General features: G+C 42.7%; 1 protein-coding gene across 3 annotated transcripts; it reads right to left on the bottom strand.

Moving 5' to 3' along the window:
• Positions 1–365: 365 nt before the first annotated feature.
• Positions 366–21,627, bottom strand: camsap3 (calmodulin regulated spectrin associated protein family member 3). 3 transcript variants are annotated; one of them, XM_022752399.1, is made up of 17 exons: positions 21,174–21,627; positions 14,711–14,973; positions 8,235–8,375; positions 7,915–8,001; positions 6,504–6,642; positions 6,203–6,342; positions 6,009–6,093; positions 5,856–5,898; positions 5,711–5,766; positions 5,355–5,427; positions 3,137–5,270; positions 2,913–3,037; positions 2,329–2,621; positions 2,117–2,210; positions 1,516–1,634; positions 1,290–1,408; positions 366–1,157 (listed from the first exon to the last, which is right to left on the bottom strand). In XM_022752399.1, the coding sequence occupies exons 1-17, from the start codon at positions 21,304–21,306 to the stop codon at positions 858–860; spliced, it is 4,344 nt and encodes a 1,447-aa protein (XP_022608120.1). In that variant the 5' UTR covers positions 21,307–21,627; the 3' UTR covers positions 366–857. The 3 variants fall into 3 exon arrangements, with proteins under 3 accessions (XP_022608120.1, XP_022608121.1, XP_022608122.1); XM_022752400.1 differs by having other exon boundaries at positions 5,355–5,391; XM_022752401.1 differs by having other exon boundaries at positions 5,355–5,388.
• Positions 21,628–22,462: the final 835 nt, after the last annotated feature.

Below are 22,462 nucleotides of genomic sequence, written 5' to 3'. Positions count from 1 at the left end.
TGTCAAAATAGTATAAAAAAAACATCCAGATGTCTACAGCTGAAGGAGAGTGGAGTGGAGTGCACGAACTATGGGGGCACAGGCAGTTTCTAGGTGTGCAAGTCCACTGACAACCACAATAGTCACCACCAGTGCAGCCCACAGTGGAACCACCCACTATGGTATTTTCTGGTCTGGAACCAACCAGTAAAAACACCCCTGAATGGAATGAGTGGTTAGTGTGTGCCCTACATTCATATGAGAGCAGTGTTACCTGCTGTTAGTTTTCAGCTGAGATCTCCTATCAGAACTGAGAGTTGAGCCACTTTTCTCAGTAGACTGGAGAGAGAGTGAGCCCTGGAAGAAGAAGAAGAAGAAGAAGAAGAAGAAGAAGAAGAAGAAAAGGCAGCAAAAGGAAAAGCAAGCAGAATTGAGAGGGGCAGGAACTACTCTGGCCCAGAATACTGTTGTGCGGGCAAAGGCAGTATGGTTGTCTCCTCTTTTTCTTACCTAAGAGTCGCAAAAATGACTCCGGGGGCAGGGTAAGGCAAGGCATGGGGAGGCAGGGTGCAAGGGAAAGAAAATTTTTTCATCCCAACAGAATCAGTTGCGTTACTTTTTACAATCTAGGGCCAATCAGAAGCTCTTGAAACTATTCTAACTACATTGGCTGAATTAGTGAGTGATTGGCCTTTTCTCTTGGCATGTAGAGTTGACTGGATTGTTCTTGGGGTCCAGGTTGATAGCTCAGTCATGCTGTCCACTGCTAGTCTATCTGGGTAATGAACAATCGCAAGTGCCTCACTGGCCAAAATACAGGACAACCAGAGTCAAGTTGGGAGTTGATTCCCTGAATGCTAACTTCTTGTGTGTGTCTTTTATTTGGGGGTGCCAAGCTTTTTGGGAGTTCCTGGGCGCTTTTGCCAAAAGTGACCAGGGATGGTGAAGGCGTCAACACTCATGGACATGGTTTTGGACGGGATGACCGTGAACTGCTTGCGGTCAGAGCTGTACTTGTAAATGGACTCTACCATCTCAGGTGTGATGGTGCGGGGTCCAATGCCAGTGAGTCGCACCATCTCCTCTGTTTCAGGGATCATGGTGTAAACTGCTCTGAATTGGCAGCTGGAATCTCTGAAGAGGATGAGGAAGTGATTGGCTGCACTCTTCTCCATTTCCTGAAGAGGGAGAAACAGAGAAAGAAAAAAAAAAACAATAGTTAAGTGCAGCTGAAAACAGAAATCATAGTTGCTCATAGTCTAGTTAGGGGGGACCTCCTTTTTGGACTCTGACACATCAGGATGGCTTACCTCTACGATCTTGTTTTTCTGTGGTTCATTGACCTTGCCAGCCAGGCAGCAGCGAGTGATAGCATTATGGATGATGAACTTGTTGGACTTAAAGCTAGGCTCCTTGTACAGCTTTGGTCCTGCAAAATACAGCATTTCCAAATGTCATAAACCCAACAAAACAACGCTTATTGGATTTATTTTTTGTTTCAAATGAGAGTCCTATAGTTTGGAACAAATCACATACCTGTGTATTCCGGGATTGAGGCAGGGGATGAAATAGTGGAACCACTCTCCCAGTCCTTCTCTCCGTTATGAGAGCTTGTTCGTCCTGGTGACATTAGCCGGGAAGGAGAGTGCGAACGGCTACAGGGAGTCAAAAAATATTTTGGAGAAGAAAGTCATTAATAGACCTTGAGGCTGTGTGTACACATGCCTTTGCCCCCTGGAACACTGATAAGAGCTACTATACCACAGGACCTATAGTTAATACAATCCTACAGAAACACACTCACGCATATGGAACTACTTGATAAATATTCTGACTATATTTTAGGGGAGGCAGAAGATATTTACATATTTTAAAAACATACTTTGAAAAGTGATCAATGATAATGTGGACACAATCAACATAATCAACAAACTAAACTATTATTCAGTGGAGTAAAATGAACAAAAAATTACTCAGTCTCATATAATGATAATAATATTATAATGATGTATTCCTGAGCTCTACTTTATCATAGTAAATTTACTAATATGGTGCAAAACAAATATTTCACTTTCACTTCTTTGGCACTTTAAATATTCCTGACTACTGTATGTGCCACTGTCAATGTGTAGGTTACCTAGGAGACTTCCTAACAGACAGGCCTCCAGAGTCATTAGCCATTGAGGACAGGTTCATGGTTGAGTGGGAGTATACTTTGTTCAGCCTGGTGCCTAGATGGAGGAAAAGAGGAATGGAAAACGAAATTATATTGAGAAACCAAATCCATTTGAGTGTACAACGAGGGCATAAAGACGAAGATCAGCGTGTTTTAATATTAGAACTAGTTACCCATGAAGCCCTTGACAGGGCTATGAGAGAGGACGGAGTCATCTCTGAACACAGTCTTAGGTCTCTGCTTCTTGACACCGCGAACCGTGGTCGGTTTCTGCCTAAGAACCTTGTCCAAGTCTTCCATGATCTTCAGCTGCTGTCTCCGTTCATACTCCTGCCTAGTGAAGTCTCCTCTGCGCTGGGGAGTGCCCTCTACTGGTGGGGTGCGTGATGCTGGAGGGGTGCCTGGGGTCTGGGGTCTGTCCTCACTCTTATGCCCCCAGCCCTCAATGATCATCCACTGAGGCTTGCTGAGAATACATAAATATAACGTGTAAAACTTTCAATGTGTGATGATGACATTGCAAAACCACTTGTTTGAATACCAGGAAACACCAACAATTTTTTTAATTTACTAAACATGGGACAGTTAATCAATTAATCCTAATCATCACATATATGCTGCAAAAACATGACTATAGAACTGTTCAAACTTTACAAACCTGCCCAATAAAAATGTTTGATTTAATTTAATGTGAGACATGAAATGCTAAAGTCTTCATTTGTTTATGATGCAGGTGTTTGAATAAAAAGGATCTCACTTCGATTCTTTTTCTTTTTCCTGCTCAAGTTTGCGTCTTTTTATCTCTTCTGCTCTCTTCTGCTGTTTCTCCAGCAAAGCTGCTTTTCGCTGGGCCATCTCATCCTCCGGTCTCTCCTTGTCATCCTAATTATAAAGACCAAAATAAAAAGGCATGAATGCGCTGACCTCACAAATACAGCATTTTTAGAATGGCACATACAGTGATAATAATTAGAAGCCTACCTTGAAAAAGAAACCAACCCCTGGTTTCATCTCTGGCTCCGTCCGGTCACTCATTGAGTCAGAGAAGGCATCAGGTACTTGGTCATCCTCTTCCCCATCTTGCAGAGCAGACAGCGAGATCTCAATCAGGCTACTGCGTTTGCCATTCAACATCCCTGCAGGGGCATCACTCTCGAAGGAGCACTCTGATGGGGCACCAGAGCTGCAGCCCCCACCTGCAAGCCCATCCTTCTTAGACGCAAGACCATGTAAGGACCCTGCCTCCAGATCCATGCTAAATATACTATGATCGTCATTGGAGCCTACCTCCGACAGAGTGTCATCTGCAGTAGGACGGGGAGTTGGGGTAGGTATTGGTGTTGGTAGAGGTGTGTGTGTCGGTGTGGGAACAGGAGTTGGTCCAGATGAGCACAGCTCATCCAGGCTCCCAGAGTCACCAATGGAGAATGAAGATGAAGTCTGGACTTGGGACTGCCAGGGATTTACGCGACGAAGGTGGGGGATACGGTCCACATTTTGAGGTGGGGTGAGAACCCTTGATAGGGTTGGGACCTTAATGTCTAAGGGACGACTGTGTTGGTGGTGGTGTTTGGGGCTCTTAGGGGGCACAGATTGGGCTCTACGATGGACTTGAGGAGATTTAGGAGGAGTGGTGTGGTTTGTGATTCTACGTGATGGAGACGGAGAGGAGGAGGCTGAATTTAAATCTCGGGTGGATTCTCGAGACATGCGTGTAGGGGCTGGGGTGGAGGTTTTAGGGCTGGCTGGAATAACCCAGGATTTGTTGTTGGGAGCTACAGCTTTCTTCTTGATTAACTGGTTCTGCTGCTCGGTCAGCCGCTGCATGTCACTTTGCAGGGAGCTGAGAGCTGCAGTCAGCTTTGATACAGCATTGTTATAGTCCCCGAGTGGCGCTACCATTTTCTCTCCTGGTGTCCCAGGGCCCTTCTCTCCTGGTGTTCCTGCCTTTTCTTTGGAGTGACTGACCTGCTTGTTGAGTTTTAGTCCCCCTTTGACATTACCCTCATCCCCCACTGAGGGGTGCTGTTCATCTTCTTCCTGCTGCTCTTCTTCCTCCATGCGAGCTAGCCTTTCTTCCAATGTCAAGCGAGAGAGGTCCTCTTCTGTGGATGAGGAGCTGACCTGGCCATTTGCTCCTTCCCCTTCGCCTTCGTCATCACGCTGCTCCCTCTTTAACTGCAGAAAGGCACTCTTCCCCAGTCTTTGACGGTGCTTTGCAAAAATGGCCTCAATGCGTTTCTTCTGGGCTTCGATTGCTTTGCGTTTTTCTTCAAGCCGAGCTCCCAGCTCAGACATCTCATTATTGAGTTGTGGGCTCTTGCTCGGGCTTTCTTCAGACTTTTGTGCCCACGTGGTCATCTGAGGAGAAGAGGAGTCGCTGGCTTTGGGAGAATCTATAATCTGCTTCTTTTTGCGTTCTGCAAAGCTGGTCATCTTCACACCGCTGTCAGACTCCCCTCTGCCATGGCCCCTAGCAGAATGTGCACCAGCAGCGGGTGTGGTTGGAGTGGACTGGGCCTTAGGCATGTCCTCTGATGCATCAGAGTCCACGCTGCCATCTCTCAAGACTGAATCATCATCACGTGAACATTCAGAGGTGTTCCTGGTGCGAGTGGGCTCCCTGGACTCTCCTGTGGGCCGGTACATCATTCCTGAGCGTGAAGGGGCAGAGCAGCTGATGGCTGCTAAATTGCTGTTATGTCTAGAACTAGCAGGGTCATCAGGAGAGTGGAGGTAGAAGCCATCAGGAGCACCATCAGGGTGTAAACGAGGCTCCATCTTGCTCTCGTTGTGGATAATTTGGAGAGCCTCCTCAATGGTAGGCAGCTCTCCTGTTTCACTCTCTGCAAGGCCATTCTCCTCTGCCAGCCTTGGAATACTGGGGGTCTGGGTGGCCCAGGAAGCTCTCTGCGGGCCATTGGGGCCAGGGGGCTTGCTAAGCAAATGGCTGAGGTCTTCAGGAGGGGAGTAGGGCACCCGGGTTATATTTTGGCCTGCTGGGTTGAGTTGGTCTGAGCTCATAGAGCGGGTTATCACAGGGTTGCCCATTACAATATCCACATCACTGTCCAGGCCAAAAGGAATGCTGAAGGATACTGCAGACAAGGGGCGGCTAAGAACAAAAAGTACCGTATAAGTACAATAGAAATAAGTACAAAAGACAGTGTTTGAATGTTACTGAATATATGGCTTCTACCTGAGGGGTTTCTTGCTCCATGTCTTCCCCACTCCTTCTATATGAGACATTGAGGTAGACTGAGTCAAAGATCCTGAATACAATGGGACACACACAGACATGTAAAGGCATGCACACCACACAGGGATGCACAACATACAGGATGCACATATCAAGCAAACAATACACCAATAAAAAAGAAAAAAATATATACAAAAAGTTTCAAATATTAGTAAAAAAGTACAAGAGCATCATACAACATGAAACAACTAAAACACAAACAAGCATTGAGAGAAATAGGTGAGTCAGACTGTAAAATGATAGAAACATGTACAAAATACTTCAGTGTAATGATGATAGGACCGTCTAAATCTTACCTGACGCAGGGGAGGAGATGGGGAGGAAAGGCTTCTTGAAGATAGAAGGGGAGGTACTGTAAGGCAGAGAAACAACCTTTCAGTTTAGACAAAGAATATGCCAGACTACTACAAAAGCACAATAATATTCAAAGAGCGTCTGTACCTGTTACAACTCAAGCTACTTGGTGTCACTGGTGTGGATCCATCTAACAAAAAAGAAAACCCTTAATATGACATGTTCAGATATTTAATGTTATGACCTTACTTGTAGGATTTCACAGTGTTTACAAAGCAACACAAAATTAGTGACACTTACCCAAGGTGTCTATTGGCTGAACAAATTCTGGCCTTCGTACTTCAAACCAGTTCAGCAGCTCTGCTAGGAAACTCAGCAAGTTGAGCTAAACAAACCACACAGGATATGTCAGGCGTTAGGAAGACAATACAGTGCTCAGTATTTTTTGTTATTGTGTCAAATCGATCGATGACCAGGAGCGTGGATGTAAGTACCTGAAGCTCCTGTGGTGTGTATAGCATGTCCTCCATTGCCAAGTGACAGCAGCACTTCAGGCAGCTGTCACAAAATTCACGGATGAACTGCAGGTTGTACAGGCTGTCTGCTACAGACATGGAATCCTTCATACACACATCTTACAGAGAGAGAGAGAGAGAGAGAGAGAGAGAGAGAGAGAGAGAGAGAGAGTGTGTGTGTGTGTGAGAGAGAAGTGTTAAACTGAGAAACAATACAATAATTACTAAAAAGCCTGTGGTTTTCACTCTTAAAGTTAGTGGTTATAATGTTCGTTGGTACCTTCAAGTCTTAGCAGGCCAGGGCAATAGTAATGTATGACAGCAGCAATAGCACAACCACTGGACAAGTCTTTGACTTCATTCACCACCGGGAAGATGGGCTTTTGTTTGGACTGAATTTTATCTTTCCTGTAGCGGAGCTAAAAAAAATAAAAGACAACAACAACAAATGAACAAGACAATCAAATACTGCAGAGTGACCTATGTAAAATATTTAGGATATTAGTTAGTGTTAAAAACCACCATCAAAGACAGGCTTTTCCAAACATCAGCCAATACTTTAAAGTCTATATGCACAGTGACACATAACAGATTATGTTAAAAAAAAAAAAGAACTGGATATGAATGTGAGAAAGAGGACAGATAAAGGTCATGCTAATGTGCACAAGAGATGGCTTATGTGAACAAATGACAGATGTAAAGGGAGTGACTTAATCAGAGCAGAAAGAGGGAAGATTTTGTCAGGAGAAAGTGGGACGAGTGAGGGTCTCAGGAGGCAGAGAGAGGAGGGGAGAGAGAGAGCAAGGAAAAAAAAAAGTTTCATGTACGACTACAGTATATAGAAAAACAGCACAGGGACCAGTTGAATAGAAGCCTGGCTCAGCTAACCCCCGTAGCCTTTCACACACAAAAACACACCTCTGTTACACAGAAAACCAGAAGAACTGGTTGTCCATCGTACACAAGGCCTACTTGAGTACCAGTTGTGATACATGCACCACTCGTGTGTCAACAAACAATGCCTTTCACGCCCCTATCATGCCCCGCCCTATGACATTAATGTTATGACGTGCAATTTAATGTAGACTAGTATGTGATGCACACGAACATTTTCACACCGGCATATGGAGAAAAAAAAAAAAACACACCTTCAGACCATCAGATATTTGCTGATAAATTTGATGAAGACACTGGAAGGATGGAGGGACAGGGGGAAGGAGCAGAGGAAAGGAGAGAACTTACAGGAACAAGTTTCCAGTACCAGCGAGTAGGACACTGTCAGAGAGGAGGAGGGATAGGAAATAGAGAAAGACGGGGAAGTGGAGAACAGGAGCACAAGGACAGGTATTAAGCCTACAGTGGAAGAGCTAGACAAAGAAGAGAAAGGGTTGTGATGACGGTAATGTCTTGACATGACAAGACAGCCTTGTAGACAAAGCAGTGACGCTGCCCTTGATTTATTGTGTCAACCAGTACTTGTTATGCTTGCAGAGTAAGAGTTGGTGAAGGTCTGCACCTGCACCAAAATCAATATGAGCTTAGTAGACGGGTACTTTTTTTTTTTTTTTTTTTTTTTTTTTTTTTTTTTAAATTGCACTAAATACATAATCCTAGTCAGATTATGTGTGTTTGGATACATTAATAACTTGACAAGAAGTAGAAATACACTGCATATGCAATACAGTACTCACAGAGGGTTGAACAGGTTGGGGCTCTGTAATAGCCTGAGACGAGTCATTCTTGGATCCTTCATTAAGTTCTCTCAGCTTCTGGTTTAACTGAGAACATGGCAAAAAGATAGAACAGTTAATACACATTGATAAAGGATCTGTACTATGTGTTGTCATATTAATAAAACTTATTTGATTATAGAATTACAGCATCCTAATTTCTGAAGCTAAACAGATGTTGGTTCATCTAAGAACAAGAAGATATGACAGCATACAATGACAGCATACAAGAAAGATGTGTGCCTGAATCAAGCACTCTTTCTCTCTGGTTTGCTCCTTACCCCATTAACCCAATGAAGCAGAGCATCCTCCCAGCTGGAAGCTCCACCCAGCCGCTCAGCAGAACCACATGTCTTCACCGCAGTCACCGTCTCCATGGCTCCCACAGCCATCAGGGCATCTATCACTGCCAGGTGAGCACTCTGCACCAATCACGTGGGAGAAAGAAGACGAACATTGTCAGAGGTGGGACGAGTCACAGTGGAGGCCAGGGAGCCCAACAGCATAAATCAATTACAGTTAACACAATAATGCTGGACACAGACCTTTCTACTGCTCTAGTAGGGAACCGCTTACTGCAGAACTGAGATCAGCTCTTACTGTTGCAGCAGTCCCAATATTAGCAAGCAGCATCCTCTAGAGGTCACCCAAAGCCAGCTGTGAGTCAGCAGAAACACTAACAAGAGTTCTCAGCAAGCAAACACAAACATCAGTAGATGTGGGTGAACTCTGGACCGATGTTTGTACAATCGTTAAATCATTAAAGAGGCAATGGCCCTGTAATATGATAACATGTGTGTTCCCGGACTGTCATTCCTCAGCTGCTTTCCCTCTATTTGCCTTCTCTCCAGCGCACTTCCCTTCTCTTTTGCGCAGTGAAATATTGCTGTATGACTCATGTGGAAGGGACCGCAGGATAAAATGAGGTGTTGTAACTAGATCACCAGGAAGCACAACAAAGGACAGCATTCTCTGTAAGAAACAGGTGTTCCATATCTTTTCTGCATTTTTGGTGTATGAATGTGTTTTTGTCAGACAACAAACTGGCTATAAAACCTAATTATTACATATGTAGTTTTTCCCACACATGTACAACAATCAAACAAAAACAGACTTGCTTACACATATATTCCCCATTCTCTCAAGCATTTGTATCCTAGACATTTCCTCATACTTTAGAGACCATTACAGTGTTCTCTCTAATGGCCAGAGCCCATTAAAACACACCAACAACATTATCAGCTCAGTCAGAGTGAATGGCTTAACTCTATAAACCTGTTAGCTCATTAGTTAGGAGTTGTGCTCCATTCGTGCCATGGAGCTGAAACCAACAGTACTTAAATGATTCAGATATTTAAACCTTTTGCATGTGCATTTAACTCATACAGACAAATGAGAAATTTATTCTTGGGTTTCGTCATGATAGCACTCCTGTCCTTTGCCCTCTTTATATCCTTATCAAGTCTACATACTTAATGAATGATCCTTCTATCTTTGTCTCCTCTATCTGTATCACGTTTAGTTGCGATTCAACAGCAGCACTAGGGCCCCTCTCTCCTCAGTACTGCAAATTGAAACAAGCTCCTTGTTAAAAATAATTAATTCTGGTCAATGGAGGGGACAGGCAAGTCACAAACAACACATTCCTGTCATGGGCCCACTCCTACAATCTCCAATCTTCAGTTTTGAGCCTAATCTGTGCAAATCAGTGCCTGTTCCCTTTTACTACTTACAAATTCCACTTTAGGGGCCAGACATTCTTACTCTAACCTCTTATGTTGTCCCTGATGGTGGCTGGTGGCAGTCCAGCTGCGTGCATGAGCCCTGTCTGCATGTCTGCCTACTCAACCCTGATGTAAAGTGCTGACCTGGACAGACCCGGTGCTAGGGCAGGCAGGGTGGGCTATGCCAGCAAAGGCTTGTCAGATAGTATTGGGCCAAGCTCTGTGGATGTGCTGCAGTCAGTCACTGGGAGCTGTGTGGCCCCGGCTGGCCTGCCCTCCAAACACTGTTGCCAGGACTCGAGCTGCTACTTATATGTTTTATCTTAAGTGGAAATGTCTTCAGTACAGAAGGGGACAAATTACGTGATATAGCACCTACGGCTTCTCGGAGCTATCAACAATCTGACTGATTCAGAGCACTATGACTTAGCAGTGATAACTCAAACATGGTTGATTTAAAATTGTATCATATACACCATAAATATAGATCTAAAAATGTATTGTATCATATATAAAAAAAAATTATAGCGTATATAAATATATTGTTTTATATCTCTTACAAAATTCTGTATTAAAAAATAATGAATCTGAGCAAAACTAGCATGTTTCTGAGGCCTATAACATGCTACATTGTGCCAGTAGCTGTGTTTGAAACTCTGGATAAAAACAAAGTGATTCAAGGTAGGAACATATTTTTGCTTTTAGCCACAAAGTGTAATCATTGGTTGGAGCTATTGTGACAGTGTGAAAGGAGACAGGATGACTGAGAGAAAAAGAAGAAATGAGCACGAGACAATGACAGACTTGCCGAAAGTGGGCAACCCTGTTGTCATAGTGTACAGTAATTATTCAGAGGAGAGAGTGGAGGGTAATTCATGGCTAAAGTGCAGAATGAAAGGGAAGGAAGGGGGGCTGCTGGTGGATTTTCCCTCGCAGACCCAGGAGAGCTCGCTAAGCTAAATCACAAGTCTGCCTAATGAGAGGGGAAAGAGGAGCAACTCATGAACACACAGTGCAGAGCCTGCCAGATCACCATAACAACCAACCAGCTGACCCACAATGCATCTCAACACAAGCCTGACCGCAGCACTGCTCCGTGCTCCTGGCTTAGCACCGGCTCTCTGCTCGGAAACAACCAGCCAGCAAACAGTTAGCACTCCTCAAACTGATGTGACACAGAGAGGAAAAATTAATACCTCATCAATTAACCCCATCGACATGAAATCTTTATGGCCCTATTTGGCAAATATGCTTACATAATCATGTCAACAATGTGCCAAACAAAGACTGCAAAGGTAGCTTATGGATCAGTAAGTGAAATTATGGTGAGGGCAAAATCTGATTATGTCTGAAATATGACTTAACCCCCACCCCCTACCCTGCCTGGTGCCTACTGAGGGGTAGACAAACAGGGGGATCAAGCAGGTCTGGGGCCCAGCAAGGGATTTTGAACAGGAGGTCATATGGTTATACGAAGGCTCATATAAACATGAACTGTATGTTTGAGCAAGGAAAGCCGGTCACGAATAGCTTTACACCAAACTTGTTTAACATATGGTGAATACGTTTAATTTCTACTCCACATTAGTTTCCCATCAGTGAAGGCCCAAAGCAGAACAAATAGTGTAAGATGATGGTTAGTGTTTCTGATAGTCTGCCACTTCTATTTTCAACTAAGCTCCTGAATGATGCTCACTTGAGCAGAAACCTGCCAACACAGCAGTATGATTTAAGACAAAGTGTCAGTGCCTATCCAAAAACCAACAGGGGACCAGAAGAGGGTTAGCTGCATTATGGCTACATGACTTACTTTGTCACTGTGGGAACAAATGCTTAACCCCGTCTCCATTGCAATCAATTCTAGCGTGTTTGACATGGATAATATAAGATGATATCCTACTATCTCAACCAACAGTAGATGTAACAAATTAGTTACAAGTCTGATGTTGTGGGAAATATTAGGTACATGGTGAGTCCGTGGTCATCTCTGGCGTGTCATCCAGTCGTGGATGATGACGTTCAGTCTGCATGGCAGATTATCTCTAATCTTCACAGATCTTTATCCTCAATCTCAGGAGTGATGGGGGCTGGGCTACCACCAGAAGGACAGTTACCACTACGATACACATATACAACAAGGGGTGGAGGCAGCTGGAGGCTCCATTGCTGTTGCCCATTCTAAAGAGGCCCAAGAATGTACCATCTACAAAGCTTTGCTTGAAGGATAACCCTTGCCTGTAAAGATGCTGGTGCTATCTTGGGTTGCAGGAGCAGCATATTATGATGAATAAATGATACAACACTTAGTTTGTAATATTATCAGTACCATGTACACAAATATACCCACCAATATGGCATATTTCCCATAAGTTATAAAGTCAGACTTTCAGACCTTCATGTTTCCAGCTGAATTAATAGGTTATAGCTACAGTATTTATACAATCACAAGATACAAAAATAAGATTACGTCTACTTAAATAAACACACCTTGCCTTAATTTCTGAGCTCATTCCTTGACAATATTTCATTTTATACCTGACCCTACATACAATTAAAAGGAAATTGGGACTCACTTTTCACTTGTCCTAGATCACACAGCATACACCATTCTTTTTCGTCCTGAATATTTTTGAATCCAACCATTAACTAAGGAATTTCAAGGTCTAGAGGCAGGGACAAACAAGAAGTGCTTCTTCATCCTGTAACAGCAGCTTATGGTTTGATGAAAAGAATATGATGTAGGGCTATCAAAGGCTATGATGTATCTGTTTTTGCCCTACTTTGATCATAGCAGAGAGCAGGTCACTGCCGCTCCATACTGATATCGGTGCAACAACCTAAGCCAGCACGAGCATCTTTATGGGTTAGGATAAACCTACATCCTTGGATTTATACATGAGCCAAATTTCACAATTATTACAAATGAACTGCAGTGATGTAAGATGTGCGATACATCAATAACAAATTGAAAAGTCATCAACAGTGCATGGCTGGGTAGATTAGCTGGCGGCAGTGCTCACTGGTCAGCAACAAGCATGACTCAACATACTTTTATGTAAATGCAGTACATGTTATCCTCTTGTTTAACACAGATATGTGAAGCTGTAATATACGGCAGAGCTGCAGCAGATTGCTGCAGCTCCAAAGCCGTTTACTGGCCAAGACCCACATTGATGCTCCATCCTTCTAATGCTGCTGCAGCATGACCCACTTTCCTTGCTTGCCACACTGTAGGTACAGTGCCAGTCAGTGGCAGACAAGCTCTGAGAGCAGCCTAGGTCCAAGCAGCAGCTGGAAGGCTCATATACAAATGCCGCTAACAGCACATGCAACATCAACAGTAACAGCCAAAATAGGAGTTTCACGATTAGGATTTAAAGGCGATATGGTCCATAGTCTGCCCTGGAAGCAACATCCAGAGCTGACATGTACACAGGCAGACTGGTTCATGCACACACAAAATACAGAAACATTATGCATGGAATAGACCCACTGTGTCATTAGGTAATTATAGCTGATGCTGTAGTGATGATGATCATAATAAAATCGTAGTCATTGTTACATGACTACAATTTTTAATCTTTCATGCTTATGTTTTTTTTTTATATATATATTTTTGCCATTGAAAACCTTGTTGGTGCTTTGGTGTGAAGTGGCACATCTGTCAGTGCAGGTGGTTAACTATCAGAAATCCTACAAGAACAAGCATGTGTGATGGTTAGAAACAGTCCTGCAGACTATATGAGTTCACATTCAGTGCAAGTAGAGGCTGCATGTGACATGCTTACACTCACATTAATTTTGTCACGTTAGGTATAGCTAATAGAACATTAACCAACATCCAAATTCTCATATCAGCAAAGCTCTACTGCAAATGGTCACACAACTTCTGTGCTATTCAGATAATCAAGCATAGATTTAAGTGTATCATCACAATAGTCGGCACCAGCAGTAGCACACCTGCTGCAGTGGGCATTAGACAGCAGCAGTGGAGCAAACAACATTCAACTAAAAACACCATACATACAGAACCCTAGAGACTCCCTATGTAGCTTTCAAAAAACATCCGATATATATGCATGAACCAAGATGGCTGGGAAAATGCAGTCGCATGCCATTTTTTCAGGAAGATAATCTGTATAAAGTGAGGGTTTGTTAAAATGCTTAAAAATTGAGTTACAGTGAGTAACTGTTGTGTCAGCTGAAGTGGAAAAGCAGTAAATGTTCCATCATACATAAAAACATCCCTCCTCGTTCGACTGTTATGATTCCTTAGAAAACTAACTTAGTTATCTATAGGTTTTCAGGCTGAAGAACCTATGACAAGTACAAAGGGAGAGAAAGGGAGTGAAAGAGAAAGGGGCAAAGGGAGGGGGGGGGGGGGGGGGAGATGAGAGAGAGAGAGAGAGAGAAGAGAGGAGGAGATGAGAGAGAGAGAGAGAGAGAGAGAGAGAGAGAGAGTGTGGTGTGAGAGAGAGATCCATTGTCAAGGTCTAAGAGGACAAACCAGTTTCTCTTGATTTAACTCACTAAGCCAGCACAGAGTATTCTCTCATCACAATATCTAAAGTTTCACCACAACTGTTTAGCCATTGTTCTGGTCTGGACCATCTATTGTATCTGGACTCTCCCTCCCTCTCACACCCTGGAAGTAGTCATCCCTTGTGTCACCGTGACTGCCCTAGTCCTCCTAGCTCATCCTCTCGGATCAGCTGGTGGCAGCATTGGGGGATGGGGGCAGGGTTGAATGAGTGGGGGTCTTTTTGATGTCCTTTAATCCTTAGAATCAAAGCATAAACAAGCCCCCATATCAACAACCAAGACCACTCAACCACTCTGCAGGCTCCTGGATAGCAGAGCCTCGGGAGGTGACTTGGCCTGATAGACAAACATAAACCACTTTCTACCCAAGCAACAGCTCTGACGCCTCCTCGAATCCACCCATGCAGGCCACTACCCACAAAACTGCCTGCTAGACTGGTGTAGCATCATCACCTGTGTGTTAACTGTTCACATAACCAACATAACTTTACCATTTTGATGGGTTTATGCCGGAGGTCTGCATCAGTCACTGGTGTGTCCTCGTCTTTGGAGACTATGCCTTTCTGAGTGAGGAGTTCCAGCAGGGCAACGTTGTCTTTGGGCTGTGCCTCGGCTCCAGCGCTCCCCAGTAACAGGCTGTAGGTCCGGCAGTAGAGTTCGGAGGACTGCAGAAGGCGCGTGACTGGCGGTTTAAGGTGCTCCTGCTCATACTGGTCACAGTAGAAGGGGTCGCGCAGCTCTGCAGGGACATTCTCTGCCAAGAGAAAAACATACAGACAGTGTTTGATGACGTTCCTCGAGGACTTGGAAACCTGCTTTCTGCCAGCTTCAGTGGCAGATTAAGAGAGCTGATGTATATGCTAGGGCTATAGTCATATGAGTGAGTAGAGCAGAGCAAGCATCAAGGTCAGTGGGGCATGATGAGCTCAGAGGTTGGTATATGCAGATTACAAGATGTTCTGCCACTTGTTTCTCCCCTCTTGCTTCACTTTTACACCAAGCTTCTGTAAAAATTGCTCTTTCAGATCTTCACAGACATGTAAATCTCAGAAGCAGAAATCGGCAACCTGATTGAAATCTACAACCTCAAAACTATCAAAGCAAATGAGAAAACTCTGAGTCTGTCTCGCCTCAGAGAAAGTGTAATAAGGCCATGTGGCTAGGTGAAGATTGCTAAATAATCTGTTCAGACTGGTCTTTCTGTAAATAAGACACAGTTTTAAAAAAAAAAATACATCCTAAAAAACACACGCTTGACACACCCTCTGTGAAACTGGTTTCTCTGCATTCAGACCAAACCAGCAACAAACTCAATAGACTGTGTCTCTGTGTAAACGTATAACAATAAGCATCTCACTGTTTTAAAGGGCCTTTGGCAAAAAGTTGACAAGCTGAAATACCAGCAGTGTGCCTGAAATGAGAAAGGACAAACTTAACAGTAATGCGTGTTTATGAAAACCTAAGATTGCACCTAACAGAGAAACAAAGGGGTTATTACCAGGGAGGTGTCACTACGTTGTTGTATCATTATAAAGTCATGTAACAGATTCACTGACATCAGACCACAAAGATATATGCCCAGCTTCAGAGGCGAGACAATGCCTTGTACTCTGTCTCTCGCTGTCACTCTGTGATGACTATAGATTTTACACAATATTGCCAGTCAGGCCACATGGTCTAGTTTGTTGTAAATATGCTCCTGTGTGCCAAAACTACAATGCTCACATCACTGCTGTAAACACTGTGACACACCAACCAAAATGTACACCTTTAGTTTTAGGCCCTCACAGTCACATGATACAAAAAAGTCCTCCTACAATGACGTGTATAAAGTAAAAGAAAAACTTCACCAGAAGGCAAAGCAGGATGCAAATGCCTCAACTCAATGAGATGAGAGAGATCGATATATGCATGATTTCCCTATGAGACAGTCTGGCCATGAATAATGACTTTGTGTGACACATACAGTATATCACAAAGAAAACTTGGTACAAATTAAAAACTGCAAATTCATACACAATTTTCCAAAACTATGCACCTGCACATCATAAACAGCACCGATAACTGGATAAAGTATACAACATAACCCTAAAGTGAAAAACAAAACGAAAAAGCAATAGGAGGCAATAGAAAGAAATACCAACTGGCAGCTTTAAGAATAAGTAAGCCCAAGCAAAAAGTAGTGTGAGACCTCCATAATGTTGACATCACAACATCTCCAGGGATATACTTAGATTGAAAACATAAGCTTGTGTTTGCATAAACTCGAGCAACAGCCTCTCTGTCACTTTCACGGGTCATGGGGTCAGTGCTTATCTGCTAGACTTAAAAAGGCAAAAGTCAAACGTGTGCAATGATTATTAACATGTTATCACATATTCATAGTGGGTGATCAGGTAGATCACTCTTCATGTAGAAAGGTTCAAGCGAGCATTTGCCTTCGACTGAGGAGATTTTGACTCGGAGACTTAATCCCTACCATCTGCATGAGCTCTGTGCTGTAGCTGACCCTGACCTCTTACCTGTTTGTGTAGGAGGAAAGCAAACATATTTTTTCTACATCAGTGTCACATTGTTGTTATTATCATAACAAAAGACAAAAGAGAAAGACTACAGCACTATTCCAGCAATGGGCCAGTATGCACAAAATTTAATCATGCAAAATGAGCTAAACTCTTAAAAAGGTACAGTGGAACTGATGAGGCCTGCCATCATGGCTGTACCCAGTTCAGCTGTGTTAGCTCCCGTCTGTACTGACCTGCATTGCTTATCCTGCTGATAACAGGAGCCATGCGTCCTTCTACCTCATTGACCGATTGGGCTAGCACACTGGTCATGTTGCAGACACATTACCACACGTGTCTGACAGTAATCAACAGACATAGAGCAACACAAACACATCCAAACAAAAATTGGAAATCAGTCACAGTTTAAACCAAACTGGCTCCTTTGGGAGAAAAACAGTAGACAAGACCCCACTCCCATCCTTTCTGAACTTACATTCAGGTGAAACAGTCACCATTGGATTTGAAGAGGGTTGTCAGAGTAACAGTGAGCATTAAGTAGCTCTCTCTATTAATAACATGGCACAGAAGTTTGCAAAACTTGCTGGATTAGACAATCTAAATTGTGAGGCTTCTTACTGGAACTCTTCAGGAGCCTTGGTACAGATTAAATAATTCATGAGCTCAAATATGCAGACGTGTGCAAGGTAAGTACACGGTACATCAGTCCATGCCTGCCCAATCGCTTTCGGTGACTAATTTTATTTTACTTTTTCATTTCCAGAAAACATTTCTCAAAAATTAATAACTAAGCATTACATGAGTTTTGATAAAGCAATTGGCTCTAACTTCAAAATCCTCGGTGGAAAACTAAGGTATAAACATCCACATCATGTGATGGAAAAGATCAAACACAGATGATTATCCGCTCTCATTTTTAGAACAAAGCAGGCACTGTTTTGTTGCCCCGAAATCTAGCGGTGGTGAGAGGGGCTATGTTAACACCCTACCCTACATGTGACCACTAGTTCTGGGAAAATGCTGATGCCAACATAAACATTAAACTACGGCTTAAACATCTTGGACGAGACTGGGAGAGATTGTCATTTGACCCGTCTACATGTTAAGACTGTACTGTAATAATACCTTCAGCATATTCTAATAGCCAGCTGTGAAACATCCAATGATGCATTTATCAGATGATGCATCATTATAAACTTCAACTTCTCTGATTTGACTATTCATCTGGTCATTTGCTTAAGGTGAAAAACATACATGCATGCAAACAAACAATGCTCATGTATTTGATCAATGAGCAAACTTCCGACAGTGAATTCTCAGAAGGAATGTGAGGTGTTCCATCTCCCTACACATTCACAGGTCCACTTACCATAAATAAGCCATTACTAACAGTCCTGTGTGTCCTGTAACACATCACCACAGACAGCACTCTAGTATGACATGAGCACAGTACCCTTAAATTGCATTAAAGTGTCAGAAGCACATCCTATAGATGGACTCCAAATCACATTAAATGTAATCACATTCTAACAGGGCAATACTGGTTTGCGTTGTGACAAAGTGTGCAGGATGCATTCGCCTAGCAAAAGAGTCTGCATGTTAGAATCTAACTCAAAACGGATCTGTGTGTACTGTTCTGTAGCTTACTCTGATCTTTGACCTCCCTGTGTGGTGTAGCAAGTGTCTTCTCTCACAATAAGGTGTGTCAAATTATCTGGAAACACACTATGCAACTCAGTTATAAAGGGGTTTTGACCTAAGCCTGAAACCTAATAGTTTCATATAGTACACCAATAGGACTTCCTACCTCTTGAGTAAACACTAATAGCAAGACAACATCCTCCTCAGGTCCTTGTCCCTTGTTGACTCACCATAGTTACGATGATTGGGAGAGAATGAGTAATCATTCCAATAGGATTTCAGTATGATCCAACCAGCTTTGTAGCTAGGTGAGGCTAGCATGCTAAAGAAATACGAGATTTGAAACATGCAGGTACAAAGTGGTTTGGTTTCACTGCTAGAAAAAAAAATATCAGAAGAGGACACAAAACACAATGATGACCAAAACATGGAATGTTTAAACTGGGCCATTAACTGTTTTGTAAGTGATAATTAAGTTGTCTACAGGTTGATTACAGGACACACAAATTACATTAGCAACATGGACTCAAAAGGAAAAATAAATAACGCAATTAGCATATATCATTATGAACATTTTAGTATGTATGAGCAAGTTTCTCCCAAGTCTACAAACTGGTGAGTCGAGAGTTCCTGATCTCATTCCAAAGTAGAGGCAGAAACTAGTTTAACTGACCCTCAAATGATCTGTGACAGCAAATACAAGGGTAGATCATAAATTACATCTGATATATATAAACCAGAACTAGCTAATTCCAGTATATGTGAGAATGTAATCGTACATGTAAATATATAATGCTGCTTTTTAAAAATGTTATTTTGAAACTCCAAACATAATGTCACTGGGTGGATCAAACAAAGTCTATAGGGAACACCTACTTTGTGTGCAGTCTATTGCTACAGCAAGGAATTGTGGGGATGGCATGATTCCCTTTCCCTTCAAAGAGGATAGTTCTGTCTTTCCTTGGCTAAAGGAGACAGGGATTAAGTGTTGCAGGTCTTTAGCATTTAGAAAATTTCACAAGTCTTAAGCATTATGTTTCAAACTGTTATAATTAGGCAACAATTAGAGTTGGTTAACTTTAGACTATGGGTTTGGTTGTGTTGAAGATGAGGCTAACAATCTCTTAGGGATGTGTTTCTGTATTCTGTGCTAACATTGGTATTTCAGTCCAAGCCTATAAGCAGCTTTCAGATTATCATGATTGCACATGGATTCATTTTAGAGCAGCCTATATAAGACTAGAGATGTTTTTTTATTTAGTTTTTATATCATTAGGCCCTTGTCAGCTAATGTCTAACCTTTTAACATTCCTCCAACTAAAGACCCAAGATGTATACAGTATGTCATCAAGGTGAAAGTTCATTTTGTATTACAAAGACTCAGAGATTTAAAATGTTGCCTATTGTCATCATTACATTAAATGACCTGGAAGAGCCGAGGACTAGATGACCTGTTCTTGCTCCTGTTGTGCTATCTGTTTTTCTGCACAGCTGAGTTTCTGGGGAGGGACTTGATGATGTCATCTTGACTTTGCAGGAAACTATCAGTAAGGCCATTGAGTTGATTAAGACAAGAAGCACACATCAACACAGTCTTCGTCTTCATATTCCTGTAGCTTGGCATGGAGGGTGACTTTGACCAGAGGGCGTGGTTGAGGTGCTAAACAGAGCACACAGAGGCAGCAGCAGCCTAAGCCTAGGGCTTGCCTGGGATTGTGTAACATGCAAGTCATGTTGTTAAAGTAAAATAGAGTTCACCTCACACCCTTTCTAGTCAAAAGTTAGTACAGTCTGAATTTAATACCTTGACCATTAACCTCCAGCTCAAGTATTTGTTTACATGCACATCTCAGGAACGTGAATGCGTTTTCTTGTCTTGTGTGGTTTAATTAATTAGTAAACTGACTTAAGATTACAGTGCCAGTAAAGTTCAAATAAAATGGAAAGGAGCACGTCATCAAACCTATTTCAAACAAGACTGTTTTGGTGTCTTCTTTGTGAGATCTCATCTTGATATGGCTCTAAAACAAATAGACTTGTTATCACCTCAGGGTCAGAGCTGACGCTGGTCTAAGACCACGAAAACTCTGTCTTGTGATATGCTCTGTGCAACAGAATGATTTTCTTAGGTGGGTGATTTGCATCATAGAGGCTGGACGGTTTCTCACAAGCGCCTCTTGAGGTTTGTTGACTAAGGATATTGGAAGAGTAAAATCGAATAAATTGCAAAGGTGAAACACTGAGCAGTTTACTCACTCAGTGCACATTGGGCTATTGCTTGCAGCTCTGATCCTAATTATGATTTCCTGAAAACGGATGCTCTCACTGGAGCTGTCATCTGAGAGAAAAGAATGGTATTGAAAATCATCTACGCCCCATGTCCCATGTTAAAAACTGCAAGATTGAAAACATACCCAGTAGCCTGCAATGTCTGACTGAAGCCTGGCGGCTAGAAATACGACAAAATGGGTTAGCGTGATAAGGCCTAGGGAGGAGGCCTGTTTCTCTGACACACACGTACCTATAAAATGTGACCACCCATTGACTGAGAACAAATGACATGTGTCAGAGTCAAAAAAATGCACACAGCGCACGGCCCCCCCTTTCATATGCTGCTCTTTGTGCTGAAAATCGCTGAGCTATACACACACTGCAGTTCCCCTACACGCATGTGCTTTTCGCTACACCACTGAACAGAGTATAAACATATTTCAGGATTGTGGTCTTCATACGAGCTCTCTGAATAATAATGTAACTCACCAGGCCTGCAGCCTAGACTAAAACCTACCTGCACTGCCGTAGGACTTTGCCAATAGCCATCCGACACTTGCGCATATTTTTGCTTTAGTACAGTCATACAAATCCAATGGCTTTATGTCTGGGACCACAAAAGTCTTCCTCATGGTAGGGGAGTCCACCATGGCGAGTCTGTGAAAATTGGGAAGCGGTGCTGGCAAAAAAAAAATGCTACAAGACAGTATAAAAATATTCAAGCAATCATTCTTTTAGTAGACTATTCCACCCAACCAGGGCTTGGATTACGGATGTGGGTTTTGTCGGGAAAATATCCGTCCCGGAGCTGCTTCCAAGCCAGTTAATGTCCTTTTCTGTTTGGTTTTGGAAACGAAATCCCTGCTAAATTATGCCTTACGACCTAGCGAAGCCCCGACCCGCCGGGTTATTAGAGAAAACCGGACTATTCCTCTCGTTTTTGCCCTTTTTCGTCCGCATTGCTGTGTACCCAGTCCGCTGAACGGAGCTCCACTGAGAGCCCCGCCGATGACTGACTACCAGGTGCTCCACACTGGCATCACTCACTCACCCCGCCGACCAATAGAAATTAAGCTTGAGCGACGAGGGCGGGATTTCCCTGTGTTAACGCAGACCAGCAATAGAGGTGTGGTGTGACTTTTGCTACAGGTGCATCTGCTGGAGCACAGGTGAAGGCCTGGAGGGGCATCTTTTTGACTGGGAAAAGTGGCCTAATAGAAATATTCTAGCAACACAATTTCCAATGGTGGAATAAGTATTCAAATACTTCACTTAAGTTGCAATACCATAATGTAAACATACTCCAATATAGGCTTAAGTAAAGCCTTAGATTCAAAATGTGTGAAAGTATTATCAGCAAAATATACAAAAAATATCAAAAGAACTCGATATACAGAGTGGCTCCTATCAGAAGTGCTGAATTACTAATACTGGTATGTTAAAATGTTAGCTGTATTTTAATATAACTTGTTTAGCAGGAGCTAATTCATGCCATTTTATTAATTGTTGGGTAGTTCATAGACCCTGCACACCCACGGTCCATTGCCACATATATTTTGTCTTATTTTTCCTTATTAGACCCTTTCTCAGGGTGTACATGCAGACTGGGCTTGATTGACATCTCTCTCAAGCTCATGTTAATTTGAGTGAGTGACAATAACTATCATACTCTAGTACATGGAGCTTAGTGACCTCATGTAAATCCCAAGATAGCAGGTTTTTAATCAGCTACAATAACTGCAAACACTTATGTGGGGCCTTTAATCTGTAGTGATGAATTATATTTTTTGAATTGATTTTCTGTTT

This window comes from Seriola dumerili, unplaced genomic scaffold (genome assembly GCF_002260705.1).
Source record: "Seriola dumerili isolate Sdu_G_001 unplaced genomic scaffold, Sdu_1.0 BDQW01000169.1, whole genome shotgun sequence".
Classification (NCBI taxonomy): domain Eukaryota; kingdom Metazoa; phylum Chordata; class Actinopteri; order Carangiformes; family Carangidae; genus Seriola; species Seriola dumerili.
Note: the sequence above shows the minus strand (reverse complement) of the source record. Positions and strands in the feature narration are given on the sequence as shown.